Source organism: Ovis canadensis, chromosome 13, assembly GCF_042477335.2.
Source record: "Ovis canadensis isolate MfBH-ARS-UI-01 breed Bighorn chromosome 13, ARS-UI_OviCan_v2, whole genome shotgun sequence".
Taxonomy (NCBI): Eukaryota; Metazoa; Chordata; class Mammalia; order Artiodactyla; family Bovidae; genus Ovis; species Ovis canadensis.
In genome coordinates, this window is record NC_091257.1 from 25034688 (window position 1) to 25058983 (window position 24296).

Below are 24296 nucleotides of genomic sequence, written 5' to 3' on the forward strand. Positions count from 1 at the left end.
GTTGCATGGAGTTTATTGCCAACATAAATCTCAAAAGAAAAACTTGGAGAATCCTCTAATATCTCTCTATGTTTATGTATTTAAAAATTTGGTTAACTGCATTCTGTATGCATTTCAGCATCTTTTCTTTGTGGTAAAACTTGCTTCATTTATTATTTTTTATGTAATGCAAGTGACCTACAAAAGGTTATCATAATCAAGGCTTTGAAGAGGACAATTGAGGTTGGTAATTGAAAATGAACTGGTACTGACTGTCCCAGACTCTCTCTATTTCAGCATCTTTTATCTCCTGCTAGGAGCCTTGAAATGTACCTCTTGTTTGTGTTCCAAGCAGCAGCAATCAAAATGAGGGGAGGGACAGGCAAACTGAAATAAATAGGCTGCAGAGACAGTTTTTGTTTTGATCAGATTCTGTTGTCTGTGTGAAATGGAATTTCTGTGGGGCGCTCAGATGCATTGCCCAGCAGGAGAGAAGCCCTTAGGATAATAACAGTTCCACATACATGAGAGTAAGAAGTGTCTGTTATTCTTCTTTCCCTCTCGCCAAATGACGCCACACACATACACTTGCATACACACGCGCACTAGCACATTCACATAAGCATGTCCCTGCACACACGCATAGTCAGATAGTCATACCACAGGCACATGGGTCATGCACACTCGTGATAAATACGTGAATAATGTCTACCAATCATACCCTTAGGATCTTCAAAAGCAGCGCTAAGAGACCTCTGCTCAACAACATGGCAATATAGAGAGCTACAAATATGATTTTTCTTCTCTCTCTGTCACGGATCTGAAACATGCTGTGACATTTCATACTAATCTTTGCCAATATGGTGGCATAACCTGAGAACTCTCAGACAAATATACTACATTTTAAAACAATGAGTTTGAAAGGACAAAACTTAAGGCCAGCGACTTAAATATTTACTGTCTGATTGGCCTTTTGGGTTTTCCTTTCTTCAACTTTTTTCCTTTCTCACCCAGCTCTTAGAAGTGTTTTGTATACTCCTTTATTTTCATTGAGCATTATTCAATTGACTAGCATCCTGTTAGCTAGAAAGTTCTCTGTGATGTCAGAGAGGTTTCTCTATAGTAATATCATCAAGGTTATTACCATTAATAGTCATGACACTGAAAGAGATTCCCTGGAAGAATCATCCGCGGGTACTTCTAGATGCCATCACAGTGACCCCAAGGAGAAAGTCAAATAAATAATGTTTAAATAGTGTTAGGTCAATCAATGTCCCTTCGATAGTAATCATATCTTATAAAATATAACAATTATGTTGCGTTTTGAGAAGTTCTGATGGTGTCCAAGGAGTTAGAACATTTTGTAGTTATGTTTATAGTGAAAAGGCTGAGGCTTTTAAATACTGCCATGTTTGGTAAAAGTCATTCTAGAAAGTAAGTGACCAGGTAAGATACCTCTTTTATGACATGTCTGTCTGTGTCTCGCTCATTTTCTGTCGGATTCCTTGTCCTTTATATTGTTTTATATACGAGTCCATTGTGAGTTATATATACTTATGCACACACACACACACACATATGTACAAGGACCCTTGTGTTATATGTGTGTGTATATATATACATATGGCAAATTTCTTCTACTCTGGTTTATTTCACAGTCTTAGTGCTGTGTTTTGATAAAATAAAGCTGCTAATTTAAATGTTTTCCAGATTCTCCAAGGGACTCTCAAGAGTCTTCTCCAACACCACAGCTCAAAAGCATCAGTTCTTCGGCGCTCAGCCTACTTCACAGTCCAACTCTCACATCCATACATGACCACAGAAAACACCATAGCCTTGACTAGACGGACCTTAGTCGGCAAAGTAATGTCTCTGCTTTTGAATATGCTATCTAGGTTGGTCATAACTTTTCTTCCAAGGAGTAAGCGACTTTTAATTTCATGGCTGCAGTCACCATCTGTGGTGATTTTGGAGCCCCCAAAAATAGTCTGACACTGTTTCCACTGTTTCCCCATCTATTTCCCATAAAGTGATGGGACCGGATGCCATGATCTTTGTTTTCTGAATGTTGAGCTTTAAGCCAACTTTTTCACTCTTCTCTTTCACTTTCATCAAGAGGCTTTTTAGCTCCTCTTCACTTTCTGCCATAAGGGTGGTGTCATCTGCATATCTGAAGTTATTGATATTTCTCCTGGCAATCTTGATTCCAGCTTGTGTTTCTTCCAGTCCAGCGCTTCTCATGATGTACTCTGCATATAAGTTAAATAAGCAGGGTGACAATATACAGCCTTGACGTACACCTTTTCCTATTTGGAACCAGTCTGTTATTCCATGTCCAGTTCTAGCTGTTGCTTCCTGACCTGCATACAGATTTCTCAAGAGGCAGGTTAGGTGGTCTGGTATTCCCATCTCTTTCAGAATTGTCCACAGTTTATTATGATCCACACAGTCAAAGGCTTTGGCATAGTCAATAAAGCAGAAATAGATGTTTTTCTGGAACTCTGCAAGGAGATCCAACCAGTCCGTTCTGAAGGAGATCAACCCTGGGATTTCTTTTTAAGGAACGATGCTAAAGCTGAAACTCCAGTACTTTGGGCACCTCATGCAAAGAGTTTACTCATTGGAAAAGACTCTGATGCTGGGAGGGATTGGGGGCAGTAGGAGAAAGGGATGACTGAGAATGAGATGGCTGGATGGCATCATGGACTCGATGGACATGAGTCTGAGTGAACTCTGAGAGATGGTGATAAACAGGGAGGCCTGGCATGCTGCGATTCATGGGGTCGCAAAGAGTCAGACACGACTGAGCGACTGAACTGAACTGAACTGAAGAAATATTTGCTTGATGATGTGAAGGTCTTTTTCCATGGTACCTTTCAAATGTAGTTCTATAACCTACCTAGAATTTTTCTTTTTAGTATAGCAAAATCCTTCAGTGTAAGTCTACTATTTTAACCCTGAAAATATTTTCAAATTGAAGTCTAAAAGAAGATACTATTAGGTATGAAATTTTACATTAATATTATTTTCTTCAAGCACTTTAAAGATATCATTACATTGTCTCTGGATTCCATGATTTTTACTGAGATGTCATGTGTAATTCCTATTGTTGCTATTTTGAAGTGAATCCTTCTTTACTCACTAAATAATTTTATAGTTTTTGTTTAACCATGATTTTCTGCAGTTTTATAATGATTGACTTGAATGAGGTTTGCTTTGCATTAATTTTGTTTGGGGATCATAATAATTCTTTTCTGTATTTTTCATCTTTATATTCTTTCATCTTTAATATTCTTTATATTTTCTTCTAAATTAGCTTTCAATTTATGAATTCTTTCTTCAGCTGTGTCTTATTACTGCCACATCTACCTACTGAATTCTAAACTTCAATTATATTTTTCAGTTCCAGAATTTACATCTGACTTTTTTTTATACAGTGTTTAGTCCAGTTATCTGATAAACTTCTTTACCATGAGAATTCACCCTCTTGCCACTCAATTCTTAAACACATTAACCATATTTTAAAGTTGTGTCTATGAGTAATATCTCTAATATGTCTCTATATATTGTTTTATTGTCTTGGTTTTCAGTGATCCATACTTGTTCTTCTGGAATGACTGGTATTTTTTATTGAATGCCAGACACTATGTGTGAAAAATTGTAGTGATGACTTGAGCCTCTGGATGACTTTATCTTCTTCCAGAGAGGATTATGTTTGCTTCTTAAAGGCTGGTAGGATTGAGCAGAGCACTGAAGTCTTGTCAGAGATTAAGGTGATTAAAAGTTGGTCTTCAGATTTCTTTAAGAACTGATCTATTTCAAGTTCATTGCCCCCAGAGTATAACCCTTCAGGGGAATCCCAAAGAAAACTTGAGGTACTTATCAGAGCACCTCTTCTTTGGTGGGCCCTGGCCTCCAAGTTTTGCCCCTCTCCCCTCCCCCAAACTTCATTTAAAAACATCTGGAAGCTCTGTTAAACTTCTTTGTACATGTGGAATGTCAAGTTCACCATTTTTCACCTCCTCAAGCTCCTTTAATGGCTCTCTAGTGCCTTAAAATAATTTCTCAAATCTGTTCAATGTCTCTATCTATTCTTGATGGGAGTATTACCCTACATTATGATAGTTACTTTAGGCAGAAATCTTTTTCTTAGTGTAATCTTAACTTGTATTTTTTTTCATTAGTATCAAAGTGAATCACATTTTCACATAACTGCAGGCCATTCTTATTTTTAATTAACTTCCTGTTAGATCTCTTGCTCCATATTCTATCCAATTGTTAATATTTACCTCTGTTTTTTAGAAGCACTTTATTCATCAAAGATATAGATCCATTGTCTATGATAAAAGGTAGAAATATTTTTCAATTTATACTTCTTTTTCAAAATGTCTCTTATGGTAATTTTTCCCACCTCAAAGTCTGTGTTTATATAAAGTCAAACATTCCATTTTTTTTTTCTTATTTCTTGTTTTGAGGGATACTTAGCAAAGATTCCCTGCTCTCAGGCTTAGAAAAATATCCATCAGTGGTTTCTTCTGTAATTGTGTCTTTAAGGAATATGTTGATGAGCAGTTGAAACATTGTCTATTTTCTAGAATTGACAGTGAGGAAAAATAGGATGTTAAGTCCAGTTGGAAGTTTCAAGTTTTGTTTTCGCTTTCCCGACCTCATCCTCAGGTACTAGTGAAAAAAACTCATGGACACAGTCACTTTAATGTTGTCCTTGTAGGAATTAGCTGTCCAGGAGTCATTTTTTCTTATGTTACCCTATTCCTGACTTTTCTCATCTACTCTCATGCTATCAATGATATGACATTATTCTGTATTGAAAAATGAAAGTGTTAGGCACTCACTTATATCTGACTCTGCAACCCCATAGACTGTAGCCCACCAGGCTCCTCCGTCAGGCAAGAATATTGGAGTGGGTTGCCCTTCCCTTCTCCAGGGGATCTTCCCAAGCCAGAAATTGAAGACATCTCCCAAATTCCCACACTTCTGATTCTCAATTTTCTTCCTCAGCATTAGATGCAAAGCTTGTTTGGTATCTGCACTTAAATGAACCTGCACTTCAGTTTTCAAATATAAAGTGACTTCACTGTTAAGTAATGACCTTCCTACCTTCCATCTACCCAGGCTGAGATTAGTGACCTTACTTCTTGATTTTCAGCTTCAGTAAATCATTACCAAAAGTGCAAGTTGAAGGTATCTGCCTTTGAAGAGATTATATACTGGATCTTTCCTAGCCTTGACTCTTCACTAACAGGAAGATCAGATTGAACATACTCTGAACATACTCTGGACTCAATAGGTACTCATGTAATGAAACTCAATTTAATATTCTATTTTTAAGTACAGAAATAATAAAAACTTTGAAATTATGGGTTTTTCAATACTTTATTTGTATTTTCAAATGCCCTGGCTCTTCAAGTTGTGAAAACATAATAGATATCTAAGAAGCAAGAGATTATTGTCCTTTTGACTATCCGTAAATTTTCTCACAAAACGAAAAATGGATGTTAACTAGACTTATTATAGTGATCAATTTGCAGTATGTACAGATATCAGACCATGAAAAGAAAAAGAAAAAGAGTGTCCTTACAACTACATATAAGTGTGTTATATAGCTTCAGCCACAGTGAATGGAGGACACGTCTTTTGTGTGAGTAGAGAAAAATTACAACAGAAATTAACTAAAGACTGGATTCTTGGTAGTCCAGAATGGCAGCATCCAAGAATGTCTTCTAGGGGAACAAATGAGACTTTCATTTGTGTTTAAACAAAAAAACCTCACTGCCAGGAGAATGAATCTTTCAGCTTTCAGGCATGCCTAAGGCAAAATAGATTTTCTGTTTTTACTGTCTTCAAAGTTAAAGCCACATAAACTCACACACAAATTTCCCCAAATTCAAATTGTGGGTTGTTCTGATTAAACCAAGCTTCCCCGCTTTCATGTTACCTGCTTTCTAATTTGAGAAATTGTGCATGTATGTATGTGATTATTTCACAAATTAAAGAGAATTTAGAATATGACAGCACTGAAGTATTCAAGCAACTCAGCCTACTATTTCCTCCTCTAACCTCTTCTGCAAAAGAAATTCAATCCCAGGAGTATTTTTAAATTTAAGAGTGCAATGGAGGGTGACAGAACAATTGGCAGTCAGGACATTCTAATTCTCTATTAATCAAGGACTGTCTTCTTCTTCAGCTCAAGGCGGGAACACACCTAGAGTTCCTGTGAAGAGCGAAGGCTCTGGTGACACAGAGAGCTCCATGAGTCCTGATGGTAGGTTTCTGAGCTATTTGAGTCACCGAAACCACAAGCCTGGCACATTTTCTCTGTGTAATCTAGGAGTAAAGGGGCTGTTCTATGAATCAACATGTTCGGTTTGAACAGAGTAAAGTTCAAAAACCGCTTTCTACTAGGAATTGGCAAAATTGACAGCCCTTTTTAAAAAAAGAAAATAGCATGTGCCTCAGTTTAATCTTACTTCACAGTACCAAGGGAATAGTGGGTCATGCCAAGGCTAAACTGAACTGAAGTCTAGCTGGTGAACTATGTGGAACTACTCAGCATTTATAGGAGGCCTGACTTGAATCTGGGCTATTCTTAAAATTTCACGACTCCACCTCACTGTCTCACATCACACGGCTTGGCTAGAAACATAGTGAGTCTTTAAAAGTACTTTATCAATTTCCAAAAACCTTTCTTTAGTCATGTCTCATTTTGAAGGCATCTAAAGACTGTGAGCCTCAGGAATATTATCACCTTGCCCCCACACAATGACACTCGAAACCTTCTGAGATATCATCATTTGCATTAGGAAAAACAGCTATTTAGGCACACATGATTTCTAAATATTCAGTTCCATTTGCCCACAGAGCTTAGGAGAGTCAGAATTGTTGGTCAGTTATCAACATGTATATATAAAATCTTGCAGTTTGGGTTGGTAATGACCTTGAGAAAATTTCAGCCACTGTTAGAAGTTACTTGGTAGTTTGAAACAGTTTCCTATACCATGCATTCCACCCTGCTATAGGCATGCCCTCACCTTAGTTGACTCCCTTAATTATAAGCTCTTTTGCACCAACTGATTTTTAATTTAATTTTTAAAATTATCCAATTTTAAGGATTATTTTCCATTTATAGTTATCACAAAATATTGGCTATATTCCCCATGTTCTACTAAACATCTTTGAACCTATCTTTGACTCAGTGCAAACTGATTATTTTTTTAACCCTTCCCTGGAGGAGGGCATGGCAACCCACTCCAGCATTCTTGTCTGGAGGATCCCATGGACAGAGAAGCCTGGTAGACTACAGTCCATAGGGCTGCAAAGAGTCGGACATGACTGAAGCGACTGACCGTGCACATGCGTTATCTAGGAAAATAAGATTTTTAAACCCCGGATTTCATCCATTAAAAGTCACTCCATGTTAGTCATACTCAGCTGAGTGAAACCTTCCCAGCTAGGTTGTGACACTATAAACTAGGTATTTAACTAGGTCTCTACAAATCATGTTCTGAAAAATACCAAGGTCATGCAATTCTCACTGAATAAAAGGGACATAAATGTGTTAAATACTAAGGTTCAGTCCTCACTATAGAGTTTACTGAGCACAGTCTCAGCTATTAAAAAAAAAAAAAAACTTCTTAACATGGCTCATCAAATGCTTTTCCTATTAACACTTATTAATAGATTTCAGAACTAGGGACCCTTGGGTTGGAGGAAGGAACAGATAAGGAACACTGTCCTAGATTTTATTCTTTACAGTCCACACTGAGATGGTCAGCCTTACAATAACTCTGTAGACCACGATGGAAAGTGTACACATTATTCGTCTTTATGAGTACCCTTGCTGTATCTGGCCAGTTTACACCTGGGGTAAAGAGTGGGCTCACACATGGTGGGAAACCAAGGAGTGTTTGCAGGAGGAGCAAAGAGACCTGCTTTTAAAACCTTCCTCCTTGAGAGAGAGTTGGGTGGGCTGCCAACCAGCCATTCCCTCTTTCAAGTCTCTTTGGGATGTGAAATCCAGTACCTGCCACTGTTTTACTTGTATCGGGTTTTTGTGTCAAGAAAGAGAGATTTGGGTGACTGATTTTGTTCAAACAAATGAAGATTACCCAAATGAGAACAAACAGGTTACATATCCAGAGCGTGGGTGTCAGCTCTTATCACTTACGTTTGGCCAACTCAAAGGCAGGAGGGAAGTGGGGAACTTCTATCTAACAAAAGGGAAGATTTCAAAGACCCTTGACAGGAGGTTGTTGGCAAGGGGAAGCCAGATGGGTTAACCAGAAGTGGCTGGTTGGTTTGAGAACATTTGGTTTTCCCTGGCTGGCCCTGTGTTGGGAGCATGGAGCAAAACACAGGGAAGCTCAGTCACTGACCAAGTTCTGAGCTTCTTGCTGCAGAGTTTTGAAGTCAGAATTCTACTGCCAAATATGGTCTGGCCATTGTTCATCTGTATATTAAGTCTCTCAGTATATAATATGGGCTTTGATGCTTTAGCAATACCAATCTAATTAAACTTACTGACCCTTGAAAATTTCCAGAGTGTCTGCTGTGCCTGTTCTGGGCTCCTTCTGGACAATGACATTAATTATGTGTGCTATTTGTATGCAGATACTTACATAGAATAATACACACAGTGGAGTAAATGCGCATGCTTTATCATTGCTGTGTGATCCGGTTAGATGTTTTGCTTTTCCGTTTCATGGCGTCCACTGCACGCATTGGCAAGTTTTCAGGGTCGGTTTTGAATTTCAAAATTGAGAACCTGGCAAACCAAGCAGGCCTACTAGCATTGCTGTTTCAGATGGAGCCGCTTACCTCTCTGTGCATGGATGATCTGGTTGGCTTTGTTTTCCCTTGGAGTGTAATACATACACACAAAATATCAACCCCCAAACCTGGTATGAAATGATAACAGCTCCTACAGTTTAGTAAAGAGGCAATGCTGCCCTCCCCATCTTGAATGAATGAATGAAAACAAATTGAGAAGCGGTATAAGATAGGAAGTCAGAAATGTAGCGATTCATAGGCCATTGTAATATATTTAAGAGACTTGGGTTTAACAAACATTTAACCTTTTTGTTTTCCCTTCTGGTTACAGTTGACATGAATTGTCAGGTTGACCCTGTAAATGACCCAACAGAGAGTCAGCAAGAAGATTAACTAAGGTAAGTTGCCTCTGTGGTGAGATTTCCAATTGATTAAATGGGCCAGCCATAGGAACTGTTTGTAAAAGGCATATTGGATTTCCCTCAGTTCTATCAAGTCCCACAGCATGGCTCAGGCTAAGCTTTTAAAATCTTTATGCCAAATAACATATTATAAGGAGCTAGGATTAGCCCTAGAAGCTCACCATCTTTAAAAGAAAAAGATAAGCTACAGCGTCTCCAGATTGTGCAGTACCCTGGTTTTCTGAGCTTTGACAAGAAAACAATTTTTCCATCTAGCTCACCCCCTGGCTTCCTGGAGTGAACAAATTATTGCAGCAACCCCAAGCTGATTCTGAAGTATTGCTTTTCCAGAAGCTACCTGCTGAGTTGTTTAGTATATCTGTTTTTAAGCATAACACTAAATCTTTGCCCTGGAGAATGTAAAAGGCATTTGAGCGTGTTTGGGCTGAAAGAAGCCTGCCTTATGTTTTGTCCTCTTACCCCACTACCTGTGGACCTTCACATCTGTACAAAGGTTTGTTGACTTGAATGAGCCCCAGGAAATACCACAGGAAAATAAATGGGACTAGATGATGTTTAGGAGATTTTCTAGACCAACATTCTAAATCACTCAGCCAAGACTAAAGTGTATCTAGTGGTCTGTTACCCTTTTTTGTACCTTGAGGGCTGGTGAGAAGAATTAAAGGAAAGAAGCCAGGTTTGCTAGTCTGATTCCTGGCTTAAAATACTTAACTGTGAAAAAATCCTATGGGATAAATGAACTGTGTGTTACCTGGAGCTACACACAGATGTGTTGACATCCTTGCCTCTGTCGACTGAAGAAAAAAGACACAACCGAAAAGTTGAGAATTTTGTCTCACTCGATGACTTTCTGTGGACTTCAAGCCCAGAGTAGCTCTGAAGGGCTGCTCCAAAGAGGTAAGGGAGCAGTCTGGATTTATAGGAGTTTTGCAACAAAGACCAAGTAGCCACAATACCAAAAGATTGCTGATAATTAAGGAAAACCAGATATCTCAAATTAATGAATTTAGTGCTTTTCTATATATGGGAAGATGCAAGAGTCTGGGCTCATTAAAATCAGTCCTTTGCTAAGCACCAGAGCTATCTAGGGCCACTGTCCTGTTCTTCCCCACCCTGAATCCCCCTTGGTGCGCCGCTGGGGGTGGCTACAATGATTGAGGGCTTGGCACGAGGCAGCCTGTTTGTCTCCATCCTGAGGGCTCACTGTGGGGGCCACAGTATATGGAAGGCAACACTTTTCCTTCACAGTGCTTCCCCTTGGTCAAAATCTGACCAGCCTTGGGAGACATTTCATGACCAATTTTGTGGCCCAGTGCTAGGAATGGCTCATTCCTAAACCAGACAGATATTCTGTTGATAGGTCACTCAATGTGTTATTTTTTTGGATTAGGTCCTGTTGATAATTAAAATTCTCTGGATTGCTTGCATTACTAGTCTATTATGATCCAGGAAATGTTTTCCCCTGTGGCTTCTTCCCATATCTAGAGTTGCACTATTACAATTATTTTATGTAGAGTTATGTGTATATGGTGGATTAACTCAAGACTTTTAGCCATCACTGATTTTGTTGGAGACTTGGTCACACACAGGGTAATACAAGAGGCAATCTTATAAATTAGACAATAGGCAATACAGCTAGTAACATTAATAAAGTCGTAGTACAGCAGAGATAGATACAGAGCATAAACAATTTGGAAACAAAAAAGAACAAATTAAATAATGATTAGTATAAATAGTTGGAATCTAGTTGCAGTAAGTCATCAAATCCACAGAATATCTAACTAGAGAAGCCAAATCCTAGAAGGATAGGTAGAGAGAAAAAGATGTTTCATGTTTATTTACGGAAGTATACTTTGTCAACTTGTTGAGGGCCATAGCATAAAAGCATGTTTTTGGTTTTTTTTTAGAAAACAAAAATTAAGAGTATATTTCCCCCAAAGTCATAATATCACAAATTATATTTATCAGTTAATTCCTGATGATCTGGGTGAAATCTTCAGGTTTTCCATTAGAGTTTTGTAATTTCTTACCCAGCTCAGTGATATGATCTAAAGTGCTCAGAAACTTCTATTTATCAAAAATCCTTTCTATGAATTTTCTTGAAGACCTTCATTTTTATAGAAGCGTCAAAGTAAAACAATGATTGACTTTAAGTAGCAAGACTTAAAAAGGCTTGGTTAAAGATCAAATTATCATGCAATTGACAAGAAACTTGGATATTGCTGTGACCTATAAGATTTTACGATAAAAACTAGAATTTATGATCAATATTATACCAGGGCATATCAGAATTTTAGGAATTAATATATATTTTAGGATATCTGTATTAATGACATTTATCCACAAAATATAACCTAAGGTTCGTCTCTAATCAGTTGACAATGTTTCTCAAGCAATTTAACATACCATAAACCTAATTAGTCTGATATTCTTCTCTGAGATGCCATAGGGGTCCTCTGAAGCCTTTTAAAGTTAGCTGGAGATGTTAATTAAAACTTGATAGGAAGTTTGTCAAAAATAACAAAAAGTTTTAAAACACTTGGTCAAATAGGATCACAGTGAACACTTAGCTAAAGTTGACAAAAGATTTCAAAAGTAAAAACAGATCACTTAAAGGCACAGAAACTCACAATCTTTTACCAATGCCACACTCCAAGAAAACTTTATTCTCTTAACAGAGAGAAAATGAAACCCCAGTCTTACACCAGCTTACTTTTAACAACAAAATCCATCTACCTTATTAAATTCAATCTAAATTCAACCAGTCCTGACCATGCACAAAACTCATTGCTCAGGCTTATTTTCCACCAACTTTCTGTATGCTTATTATTTTGTCCCCTATTTTTTCCCCATCTAGAAAATTACTTTCTTTTCCCTTAAAAAAAAACACAATTCCATCTTTCATACCTTTTGTTCACAACACACATCTTACTGTCCTACTATATACTAAGAAGAAATAAGTAATTATGAACAAACTTGGTGTTCTGTAGTTTGGCATGGCAAACAAATATCAATAATAATTTCTAAAAACATGTGCTTTCTTATAAAAATATCTCAATGTGGCACCAAACATATATATGAATAGTTCTAAATATCTTTAGCTTCTCTGTAAAGGGAAGAGAATGTTTCAGTATCTTATTTGGGAATGACCTAGCTCTTCAATAAGCTTCCACTGTTTAACTTAACTTAGCACGATTCTTCAACTTACCAAATCGTATGGAGAGATTATTTTCAAGTAGACATTCCTAAAGCATAATTATTTCTAAAGAGTTTACCCCAAAGCTTATCTTGTCTCCTTTATAGTGTATTTATAAGAATTTCATCATACCAAGTTAATTTTTATTGTTGACAAACTCTGTAACAGAAATAAATGTATTGACCTGCATTAAACCTAGGTAAAATAAAAGACAAGTCTTTATTGGTTAAACCAGCAATCTTAAGCTTGATGCCAGATGTTAATTTAATACTGAATACTTTCTAGATTGTTTGAACCTAAAATTAATTCTAGCCTGCTTCTTCATATTTAGAAATATTTAGTTCATAAGCACTTTAAACAGAGCGCTTTTATAAGTTTAATTTTGATAGTATTTTCCAGAGGTAGAGACGTCTCATATGTGTAATATATACACAGAGAAAACTAGGGCTCTCATAGCTTCAGTTTAAAAACTTAGTTATGAATCAGATAGTACAATGTACACTTCAGTTCAGTCGCTCAGTTGTGTCTCTTTGCAACCCCATGAATTGCAGTACGCCAGGCCTCCCTGTCTATCACCAACTCCCGGAGTTCACTCAAACTCACATCCATCGAGTCGGTGATGCCATCCAGCCATCTCATCCTCTGTCGTCCCCTTCTCCTCCTGCCCCCAATCCCTCCCAGCATCAGAGTCTTTGCCAATGAGTCAACTCTTTGCGTGAGGTGGCCAAAGTACTGGAGTTTCAGCTTTAGCATCGGTCCTTCCAAAGAACACCCAGGACTGATCTCCTTTAGGATGGACTGGTTGGATCTCCTTGCAGTCCAAGGGACTCTCAAGAGTCTTCTCCAACACCACAGATCAAAAGCATCAATTCTTCAGTGCTCAGCCTTCTTCACAGTCCACCTCTCACAATGTACACTTACTACTTTATAAATAACAGTTGGAATACATTAAAGTTGCGTGCTCAGATGAATAAGGCTTCACTAGTCATGGAAAAGACTTTAAGATTGGTATTTGTTCTTGATAAGCCCTTACCCTTAAGGAGGCTATAAAGTGAATTTTGGCCAAGAGACCCTTTCCAGCAGTTTTGAAACTAAGCAGGACCTTGTAGGGCCCTTTGGGTACAAATCCTTTCCCTGTCCCTTTCTTGTTTGTAGGAAATAAGCTTCCTTCAGCCTTCTTGACTCTTCCCTGAGTTCCAAAGAGCAGATTCAAACAGTTGCTTACCGGGGAATGAAGAAGCAAAGGAGAGCAGTCAAGAACCAAGAGTGCAGCGATAAAGCGGCCCATGGTTCCTCCCCTAGGAGTATGTGTAACAACAAAATGTTTGAGCTCTGCTGCAAGAACTAAGGCCCCCACTTCAGGCTGAGCACAGGACTCCTTGGGCACCACCCTTTACCTCACCACCAACCAATCAGAAGAAAGTCACAAACCATGTAGCCCTCAGCCCAACCTTAGCCTATTAAACCCTTCTCCCCCAAGCCTATCTGGGAGTTCAGGGTGGTACCAGCCACCCATTCGCCTTACGTGGCCCTGCAAGAAACTGCTCTTTGCTCCAAATTCTGATGGTTTGGTTTCTTTGGCCTCGCTGTGCATCCAGCACAGGAACTTGCATCCAGTGACAATTTGAGTCTAAAAGGGCCACTTTTGCCTTTTTCCCCCTTGGTTTCAGGTTCTACTTGGTTGAGCTCATTAGACTCAGTCTCAAGTCATAGTGGGCTGTCCTTACATTTCTAATTTGTAGAAATTAGCAAGGCAAAGACAGTTGCTTTTAATTCTCCAAAGAACTGGTCTGTCACCTAAATGATATTTAAAAATTGATTTGCCGAACCACATCTTATTTAATTCACCTTTCAGAGAGAATATGTTCTAAGTTCTAGGACTTTAGAGTTTAACTTACCACGTCTTCAAAAGCTTGCATAAGGTATTCAACAAGGCCCTCTTTCTGAGTGCACAAGTTAAACCCAAAGCAAAATCACTAATTTTATTACTATTAGCCCTTGAATATTAGCTCCCAGTTTTTACTTTATATGGTAAAGCTCAGGTAGCCCTACTGGTTTCCTTTAGTATGTTTAATCACTATTTCCTGAGGGTGAGATCTATATGCCCTGTCTTATAATACCAACCAGGGGAAGCATTCTCCAGTGAAACAAGTTTACGCCACAATATGATTAACCAAAAGTCACAAGCTGGTTTTTCTTATTTGTTTTAAACTAACGGTATTCCTAGGTCAATCATTCGATATATATTTTTCACCCTTTAATTTCTTTTTAATAAGTACCAATAAAACAGCTTTTTGTAATGAGAGAGCTCTAAATGTTTACCAATTCCTAAGTCCCATTTAAAGATCCATCCACTGGCCATTAATGAGATATATCTTAATAGTGACTTAAACAATAAGGCAAAAGCCTTCCTCAGAAGAGAGTGCAAAAATGCCAGCTAAATAAGATTCAGAAAGGTTACTCCTCAAAATAATTTAAGAAAGGCCTGCATTGTGCAAGCTAACACAATGAAGGTTAAGATGGCGAAAAGCCCCTGAGAGTTGGCATGGCCAGACAAAGACTGCTCAGAACCCCAGTCTATTCAATTGGCTGACATATGTACACTATACATTTTGAATGGCAGAGATCAAGTTCTCAACACACACACAGATGATCAGGTTGAACATTACATTTCAAAACAGATGAAGAGAAATGCAAACTATCCCTGGAGGGGCTTTTGTTTCTTTAAGGTCAGAATTTTGAAAGGATTTTTCTTTTAATCAAGCAGGCTCTTTTTTAAACTGTTTATGCAATAAAAGAACCCCATTATTAGTTATTATCGGGACGAGACTTTCTTTAATTGCCAATTAAGTAAATACTGTAGGAACATAGACCTGTCTGGGGTATTAGTTGGAGGCTGGCAATCTGTCATTCCTTTTTTGTTTTGAAAGCTTTATTCTGCATTCAGAGGTTGGTTTGTCAAAATAGAATTACTAGTGATAATCAGGTGATGGGCCAATGTACCGTTTGTGACCTTAACTCCTCCAGGGTTTGCCCCAGAGTAGTTTCAGCTCCTCTTAGCATGTCTCAGGTTTTCCCTCTGGTGGTATAAGACTACCATGGGAGCTCATGTCCCCAGCAGAGCAAGCTTTAATTAAAATGAATGTATTTTCCTATAGGGACAGCTACATGGCATGACGTCTTTGCCTCCACCACTCATGTAAGTTTCTCAGTTGCCTGAGAAAGCCATTGCCAGCCAAGAGATGTCCCCTTCTTCAGAGCTGAAAACTCTCATGAGATTTTGGTTTTATTCTGACAGATTCTATTATGGGAGGCAATTCAAGGAAAAACGTAGGCAATCCAACCCTACTCAGTGTTCTTACAACTGAGCAAAATCTTCCCAGACTTTCAATTGAGAATAAAACCTCCGAGTGTCTAAACTGAACAAAATCTTGCCAGTGCCCTGAGGATAACCCAGGTACCTCTTCTTGAAACTAAAGTTTCAAGGACCACTGACTTCTCCAAAAGAGAGCTTAACACCACTGCATAAAATTTAGCATCATTAACCAACAATAGGAGATCTGAAAACCAGCAGTGACCTACCAAAAGTCATCTGGACTCCCTAAGGAGGTGTTGTGGCCCAAGAGATCCCTGGTAAAGTTCAGGTGAGGAACTCTGCTCTGGGCTTCTTCATTTGGTTCCCAAAACTTTCAACTGGAAGAAAAAAATACACAACCTTAAAGTTGAAAATTATGTTTTATTCAGTGAAATCTCTGAGGACTTCAAGACCAGGAGGCAACCTCTCAGATAGCTCTGAGGTGTTGCTTTGAAGAGGCAAGGGAAGAGCCAGGATACATAGTTCTGCAACAAAAACCAGGTAGTTGAAACATCAAAAGATTGCCATTAATTAAGGAAAACCAGACATCTCAAGGTAATGAATTTAGCACTTTTCTACATATGGGAAGATGCGAGAATCTGGCCTCATTGAAATTATTCCTTTGATATGCACCTTATCTATTTCTGTTCAGAAAGAACTGCCCTTGTTCTTTCCCATCATAAGTTCCCTCAGCACTCAGTGTCAGGGTGGTGGAATATGGCAAGCAAAATTTTTTAGTCACACCTCCCAGCGTCTTCTCCACAGGCTTCTGTACTCTCCCAGAAGTCCAAGTTGCACCAGACTCAAGCTCCAGCATGGTGGCAGACTAAAGTTTGAGAATATGTGAACGTAGGCAGCTGTCTTCCCACCATGATTTTAAACTTTATTTAAAACTAAATTATAATAGTATTTGTGCAATACATATACAGCATAGGACTGATAAAAAAATGTAAACTCATACAAACATGGTCTTAAAAACATTTCTCCTTTTTTTAAACCTTATTCATGTAGGTAAAATTATCCTAAGCTGCAGAAATGATATGGCAGAGAAGTTTCCATTAAAAAGTAATGAAGTGGGACTAGACCTGAACAATTTAAATACAAGTTCCTAAGTGCTGCCTTACCTTCTTCCCTTTCACTGCCAGCACACTATAGACTTCTTGTCTAGATTTTTTTTCTTACAGACAATATTCCTTTTCTGTATGATCAATATCTAGATGAAATACCAAAATAAGTATGTTTTCTTTGGTTAATATCAAAATATTTCCCTTGGCCATAAACATGAATCTACCTACATACCTTTCGCAAAGAGTTGGACATGGCTGAGTGACTGAACTGGACTGAACATACCTTTACGCAAGTGAATAAGTTGTCAAAACTTAAAGTTCAAAATTAGTTTAACTTTGTCGTGAATGTATGTATCCTGACTCCTCCCTTACCTCTTCAGAGCAGTCCTGCAACTCCAGGAGGAAATGACTCGCACAGGATCACTCAGTTGATCAGTGAAAGTTCAGATACCTCCAGAACAAAATTCTTTGACACAGTACTGTTCCCTAAAAAAAAAATAGTGCATTTCTGAACACAGTTGCCACAGCAAACAGTATGACCTAAGGAACTTCATTATCCTTTACGTAGCTGGGTTTGTAGAGGTTATTGGTAGCTCAACAGGAAGAACCTTTAGTTCTGTGCATCATACCTCCAAGAAAATTAATGAAATACAGTGAAATGGGATTAAAATTAGAGTTCAAAGACATAATACAAGAAAATTTAGTGTTGTATAATTTGTTTAAAAATCAAGGATATAAAAAAAAACAATCAAGGATATCATAAATGACAACAGAGGAACAGTTCCATGAATCAATAGAGTGCTGTGCAAATGTAAAAATAAGTTTTCAACAAGTATTTGAGGGCATGTAAATATGGTTACAGGCTTACCAGGTGGCTCAGTGGTAAAGACCCCACCTGCCCATGCAGGAGACCTGGGTTCATCTTCCCTGGATAGAGAAGATCCCCTGGAGAAGGAAATGGCAACCCACTCCAGTAGTCCTGGCTGGGGAATCCCATGGACAGAGGAGACTGGTGGGCTATAGTCCATGATATCACAAGAAAGTTGGACATGACTTAGCAACTAAAGCACCACCACAGCAAAAGATGCTTATGGAATCTGAGCTTCTGTTTCTGGAGAAACATGGCAGGCCAAGTGTGGCTTCCAGGGTGGGCTTTAAGAGACCCGGTAACTATATGCTTTCAGAATGCTTGCTCTTAAAATCCAGCCACCCTCTACAAAGCTCAAGCTGTGGTATAGAATGGGGATGGCCATGTGGAGAGAGATTTTAGAAAGTGAGAGGGCATTTTGGATGTTCAGACCCCAGTGGATGCCACCTAGAGTAGATGAACTGCCCACCTGAGTCTGAGCCAATTTATAGAATCATTAGAAATAATAAATAATAAATTGTGAGTTTGGGGGCCACTATGTTTTGGCTTGGCTAGTTTTGTAGCAATAGGTGACTGAAAAAGTGGAAAAATTTAAAAAAAAAAACAACACTCACTCAATACAAATCCTTAGAAATGAGAGATAAGCTGTAACAAAAATATTTTTTAAATACAAAGTTAACAAGAAAGCCGTCAAAAATGAAGAGGAATTTGAGGCCAAAGCAATAATCTGGTGAGCTGAAGAGCCCCCAGAACTACAGTTCAGTTGTTGGTGCAAATATAGACTCTAAGGCAAGAAATTTGGGTTTTAATGCCCACCTGGACCTTGGGCCACTCAAGGTAAGGAGCTAAAATTGACACCTCTACATAAATAAATCTAGGATTCCCAGCTCAAGATATTAACAAGGAGACTTGAGCTGGCCTAGGGTACTTCATGGGGAAAGAAAAGGCTCCCATGGTAACCAGAAAACACATACACACCATGTGTTTGAAGCACAAATTTATGCCATCTAAAGTCATACAGTAATATACAAACCAAGAAATTAATTTAGACCAGTGTGATTATACTGGTCTTGATTATAGACCAGTGTGACCCCCTGGGAGAGTTAGCAAATAGAAATGTAATGTAAAACTATCCTTTAGAATTCCTCCTGAAGAAATAAATTTCCAAAGATGTGTTTATAAAACACACAAAGAAACGATCTATTATGAATGAGAGTTGATAGGTAAAATTGCAGGATGATTAGCACTACAAGAACTTTACAGTAATGTTGGAGATTTCATAAAATAAATACATTTAAATGACAAAAGATAAAAAGTAGACAAAAAACTGTAAGAAAGCAGCAAACTATGAAAAATTAACAACTGGAAAAAGCAAGTAAATGTATAGCAATATAAATGACACATGAGGAGACATAAGGAATAGAAACAGAATAACTAAGACATTTTGTGTTCAACAAGAGCTCTAAAAGGAGATGTTGATAGTATTTGAAAGATACTGCTGAGGATTTATCAGAATTGATGAAAGTCAAAACATTTGAGTTAAAAGAAGAATCATAAGTTACAAGAAGAGCATATTTAAAATAAATTCATAGGACTTTCCTGGTGGTCCAGTGGCTAAGATTCTGCACTCCCAGTGCAGGGGGGCCCAGGTTCCATCCCTGGCCAGGGAACTAGATCCCACAGGCCTCCCACATGGTGCAACCATGAGTTTGCATACTGCAACTAAAGATCCCACATGCCACAATTAAAAGATACCACACACCACAGCAAAAATGGAAGGTCCTGCATGCCGCAACTCAGATCCAGCACAAACAAAACAAAATAATTTCACACTTATGCACTGCAGAACACCAACAGAGAGGAAAAATTAAAACAAAGAGAAAGCGTTAACCACAAATAAATAGGTATTGCAAGGACAGCAATTTCCCAAGATCAAGAATTTAGGTCAGGAGATAATGGAATAATCCTAAGTCTTCAAAACATGGATGAAAATAATGGTCAACATAGAGTTCTTCACTAGTTTCAGTATCATTTAAGAAAACGACATTTGCCATTTTCAAGAAAAAAGAAAGATTTGCTACTCACATACCTTTTCTCTAAAAGCTACCAAAGGTGGCACAACAGTAAAAAGAAAATTGAGCCCAGACAAAACAGTATGGTGTAGCAAACAACTGCAAGCCAAGGAGAATGGTGAACACAAATGAAAACCATAATATATATAGATCACAAATTTGTAACAATATTAATGAATGGTTAAAAGAATAATTACTTATGTCTATTTTATAATATACCATATAATACTACCTACTTCCTATTGTGTCTATTTGTAAATATATATGTGTGTAAAAGTATGGTCCCACACCAGACCACCTGACCTGCCTCTTGAGAAATCTGTATGCAGGTCAGGAAGCAACAGTTAGAACTGGACATGGAACAACAGGCTGGTTGCAAATAGGAAAAGGAGTACGTCAAGGCTGTATATTGTCACCCTGCTTATTTAACTTATATGCAGCATACATCATGAGAAATGCTGGACTGGAAGAAACACAAGCTGGAATCAAGATTGCTGGGAGAAATATCAACAACCTCAGATATGCAGATGACACCACCCTTATGGCAGAAAGTGAAGAGGAACTCAAAAGCCTCTTGATGAAAGTGAAAGTGGAGAGTGAAAAAGTTGGCTTAAAGCTCAACATTCAGAAAACGAAGATCATGGCATCTGGTCCCATCACTTCATGGGAAATAGATGGGGAAACAGTGTCAGAGTTTATTTTTGGAGGCTCCAAAATCACTGCAGATGGTGATTGCAGCCATGAAATTAAAAGATGCTTACTCCTTGGAAGGAAAGTTATGACCAACCTAGATAGCATATTCAAAAGCAGAGACATTACTTTGCCGACTAAGGTCCGTCTAGTCAAGGCTATGGTTTTTCCATTGGTCATGTATGGATGTGAGAGTTGGACTGTGAAGAAGGCTGAGCACCGAAGAATTGGTGCTTTTGAACTGTGTTGTTGGAGAAGACTCTTGCGAGTCCCTTGGACTGCAAGGAGATCCAACCAGTCCATTCTGAAGGAGATCAACCCTGGGATTTCTTTGGAAGGAATGATGCTGAAGCTGAAACTCCTGTACTTTGGCCACCTCATGTGAAGAGTTGACTCATTGGAAAAGACTCTGATGCAGGGAGGGATTTGGGGCAGGAGGAGAAGGGGACGACCGAGGATGAGATGGCTGGATGGCATCACGGACTCGATGGATGTGAGTCTGAGTGAACTCCCGGAGTTGGTGATGGACAGGGAGGCCTGGTGTGCTGTGATTCATGGGGTCGCAAAGAGTCGGACACGACTGAGTGACTGAACTGAACTGAACTGAAAAGTATAAAAACATGCATGTTGTGGATTCACACTAATATCAGGATTTAGTAATCTCTGGGAAGCAGGAGATAATATACAGACAAATTAAAACTATCTGTAAATATTTTAATTTATCCATACTGTTTTATTTTTTTAATAAAGATTGCAAGTAAATTTTAAAAATAGTAACACTAAATCTGGATGGTGAATATATTCTAGATATACTTACTGTTGTCTAATTTCCTTCATGTTTGCAATTTTCATTATTAAAATTAATAGTTTTATATATAGGTAGAAAGAGATAGAAAAATAATATAAGGAAATACTGTGTAACATTAATTACAGAAGTTAGTATCAATAGAAGGATCATGCAGGATTCTTTGTCTACTTTTGGATATTTTAAATATTATCTACAATGAACACTATACTGCTTTTCCATACACATACACACCTCAAAGAGCATTTTTTTTTAAAGATTCATAGGATACTAGAACAGAAAGTTAGCTCAGAGATCATCTCCAGTTCATCCTTGGCAAGATGTAATTTAAGGTAACAGAAATCAGATCAATTGCTCCTTCCAGCAGGAGTAGGGTTCATCACATTTGAGTCAGTTCTAATGAGATGGATGAAACAGGAGCCTATTATACAGAGTGAAGTAAGTCAGAAAGAAAAACACCAATACAGTATATTAGTGCATATATATGGAATTTGGAGAAGGAAATGGCAACCCACTCCAGTATTCTTGCCTGGAGAATCCCATGGACGAAGGAGCTTGGTGGGCTACAGTCCACAGGTCGCAAAGAGTCAGACACGACTGAGCGACTTCACTTTCACTTTAGAAGGACAGTAACGATGACCCTATATGCAAGACAGCAAAAGAAACAGATATAAAGTACAGACTTTTGGACTCTGTGGGAGAAGGCAAGTGTGGGATGGTTTGAGAGAATAGCATTGAAACATGTATATTACCATATGTGAAAGAGATGACCAGTCCAAGGTCAATGCCTGAAACAGGGCGCTCAAAGCTGACGCACTGGAACGACCCTGAGGGATGGATGGGGAGGGAAGTGGGAGGGGGGTTCTCGATGGGGGACACATGTACACCTGTGGCTGATTCATGTCAGTGTATGGCAAAAACCACCACAATATTGTAATTAGTCTCCAATTAAAATAAATAAATTTTTATTAAAAAGAGTAGGGTTCATAATTGAAGTGAGAACTTTCTGGGGCAATGGGAGTATTTTATGTCTTGGTAGTGGTGTAGGTTAAATTCATTTTTCAAAAGACTTTGCAGTGTACTTGTGATCTATGCATTTCCCTATAGGTTCTTCTAAGGCAGGATATCTTAGAGTTCTTTCACAGTGGAGAACACAGCAGAGGCCTACTTAATAAGTACGATCTCAAAGCAGTGGGATGACCATCCATGTCTTTTGCAAACCAGCATCATGTACATTTTTACCATTTCTGTGTTGAGCCCTGGAAACTGAAACACGAGATAGGGCCAAGAAGAGAGGACCCATGGCTTCAAGATTTGGTTTCTCAAATAATACTTTGAAGACTTGAGTTAATCTCCCCCAACAGCAAGTTGTCCATGTTGTGTACATCTATTAACAATGATTTATATGCTCTTTAAAGATACTCCATGCTACCAACGACAGCTCAGATATCCCAAGCTCTCTGATAATTAAACATCTTTCTAGGCACCTTTGAAGGGTGAGAAACATTTAAATGGCTGTATTTAAAAGATACTGCTTGCTCAACCTATGATGACGTCTTTAACAAATGGCTTCTCCTTGTCTTCGGCAGGGGCACACGATGAAGCAAAGGGACAACGAGGTAGCAGTAAATGACAGTCCTCAGTGTTCAGGCCTCCTGGCCCTGGGGAGGTGCAAGAAGACGCTGGCGCGCACCTGCACTGTGCAGGCGGGTGGGGGTGGGGGGAGGCGCGTCCCACCGAAGGATGGGGAATCCTTTGCTCTCATTTCTCCAGCTGCGTTTTGTTCTGTTTACCCGCAGAAAGAAAAAAAAAAAGAAAAAGAAAAAAAAAAGCTTTGTTTCATTTGGTGGGGGCCCCACGTGAATGCAACTTTCAGGCGCTATCCCTGTCGTTTCTGTCTTTTCTTCTCCCGACTCCGCCCCAGGGTCTCAGTGGCACGTGTAACACACAGTGCATTCTGGCCCCTGTCTGCTTACTCGGTTATTTCACAAAGCTGGCTGGTACAGTGGTTTCTTCCAAAAAAAAAACAGAGAGAGAGAGAGAAGGAAGGTGACTGATAAGCTGCATTTGAGGAAACATCAAACCCTATATCAGTAGAATCCACAGAGGAAGGAGGCAGGACAGAAAATGGGCAAAACCTTCAGAAATCACTTGGAAAAAGGTCAAGAGGATCGGTTGCAAATGGTCTTTTATTCAGGGGTTCCCAACGTCCAACACTGTTCCATGAGGCTCTAAGGAGGAATATGAAGGCAGGTTTTAATCTGGAGCAGACCACAGAGGCATAACAAGGAAGGCGGCCAGCCCCTGGTCTCTTCCTTGGCAACAAGTCTGTGTTAGTTCTTGTCTGACACTGACTTTCAGCAGAGCTCACCTGGTTCAGGAAGTCTTTACTGTGTTTTTCCCTCAGGGAGAAGTGATTTCTTGTGACGCAATTCTAAGGGCACTTTCCTGGGCCTTTTAATTGAGAGGGAGACTGCTGCATTTAGAATCCAAAAAGTTCCCCTTGAAATCTTTATACATCTGCTTTTCATAAAAGAACACCTTATTTTTACCCAAGGACTGATGACCCACAGAGCAGACTCTCGTTTGCATATGGAGGCAGTTAGAGGCCTTGCTTGCAGTTCTGGCTTCCTGGTTTGCATTTAAATGGTGTGCTTTGTTCACGCCAAGTTCAAGACTAATCTGATGGCTGTCCCCTCTCCCAGCACACGTTGAAGGGAAGCAGTGGGACTAATAAACCAAGATGTCCCTGGCACAGTGGGCACAAGGGATTAAGGGCACAGGAAGACGTCAGAGGTTGTCACAAATATCGTCCCAGAGCCAACAAGGATAGAACCCTCAGAAGGCAAGAAGCCTGCCTCCCTGGCTCTAAGACCAGTCTACTCATCCCTGTGGAAACTCCCATTATTTCTTGCATATCTTTTTTTCCCCTGGTTTTTGCTTTTTAATTTTTTACACTGTTGTGTTGGTTTCTGCCATACAATAGCGAGAATCAGCGGTAATTACACATATAACCCCTCCCTCTGGTGCCTCCTTCCCCTGTCCCCATCCCAGC

The 24296-nt window shown here is 38.9% G+C and overlaps 1 protein-coding gene across 4 annotated transcripts in view; it reads left to right on the forward strand.

Annotated features, from left to right (window-relative positions):
- MACROD2 (mono-ADP ribosylhydrolase 2) overlaps positions 1 to 23268 on the forward strand; it is a 2333538-nt gene extending 2310270 nt beyond the window's left edge. For 3 of the 4 annotated variants that reach the window (XM_069547113.1, XM_069547114.1, XM_069547116.1), the window contains 3 exons: positions 6185 to 6262; positions 9098 to 9164; positions 22831 to 23072. In XM_069547113.1, coding sequence (XP_069403214.1) covers positions 6185 to 6262; positions 9098 to 9159 — 140 coding nt within the window. In that variant the 3' untranslated portion in view covers positions 9160 to 9164; positions 22831 to 23072. Of the gene's footprint in view, positions 1 to 6184; positions 6263 to 9097; positions 9165 to 22830 lie in introns of all 4 variants that reach the window. The other variant, XM_069547115.1, reaches the window with a different exon arrangement.
- The last annotated feature ends 1028 nt before the right edge of the window (positions 23269 to 24296 follow it).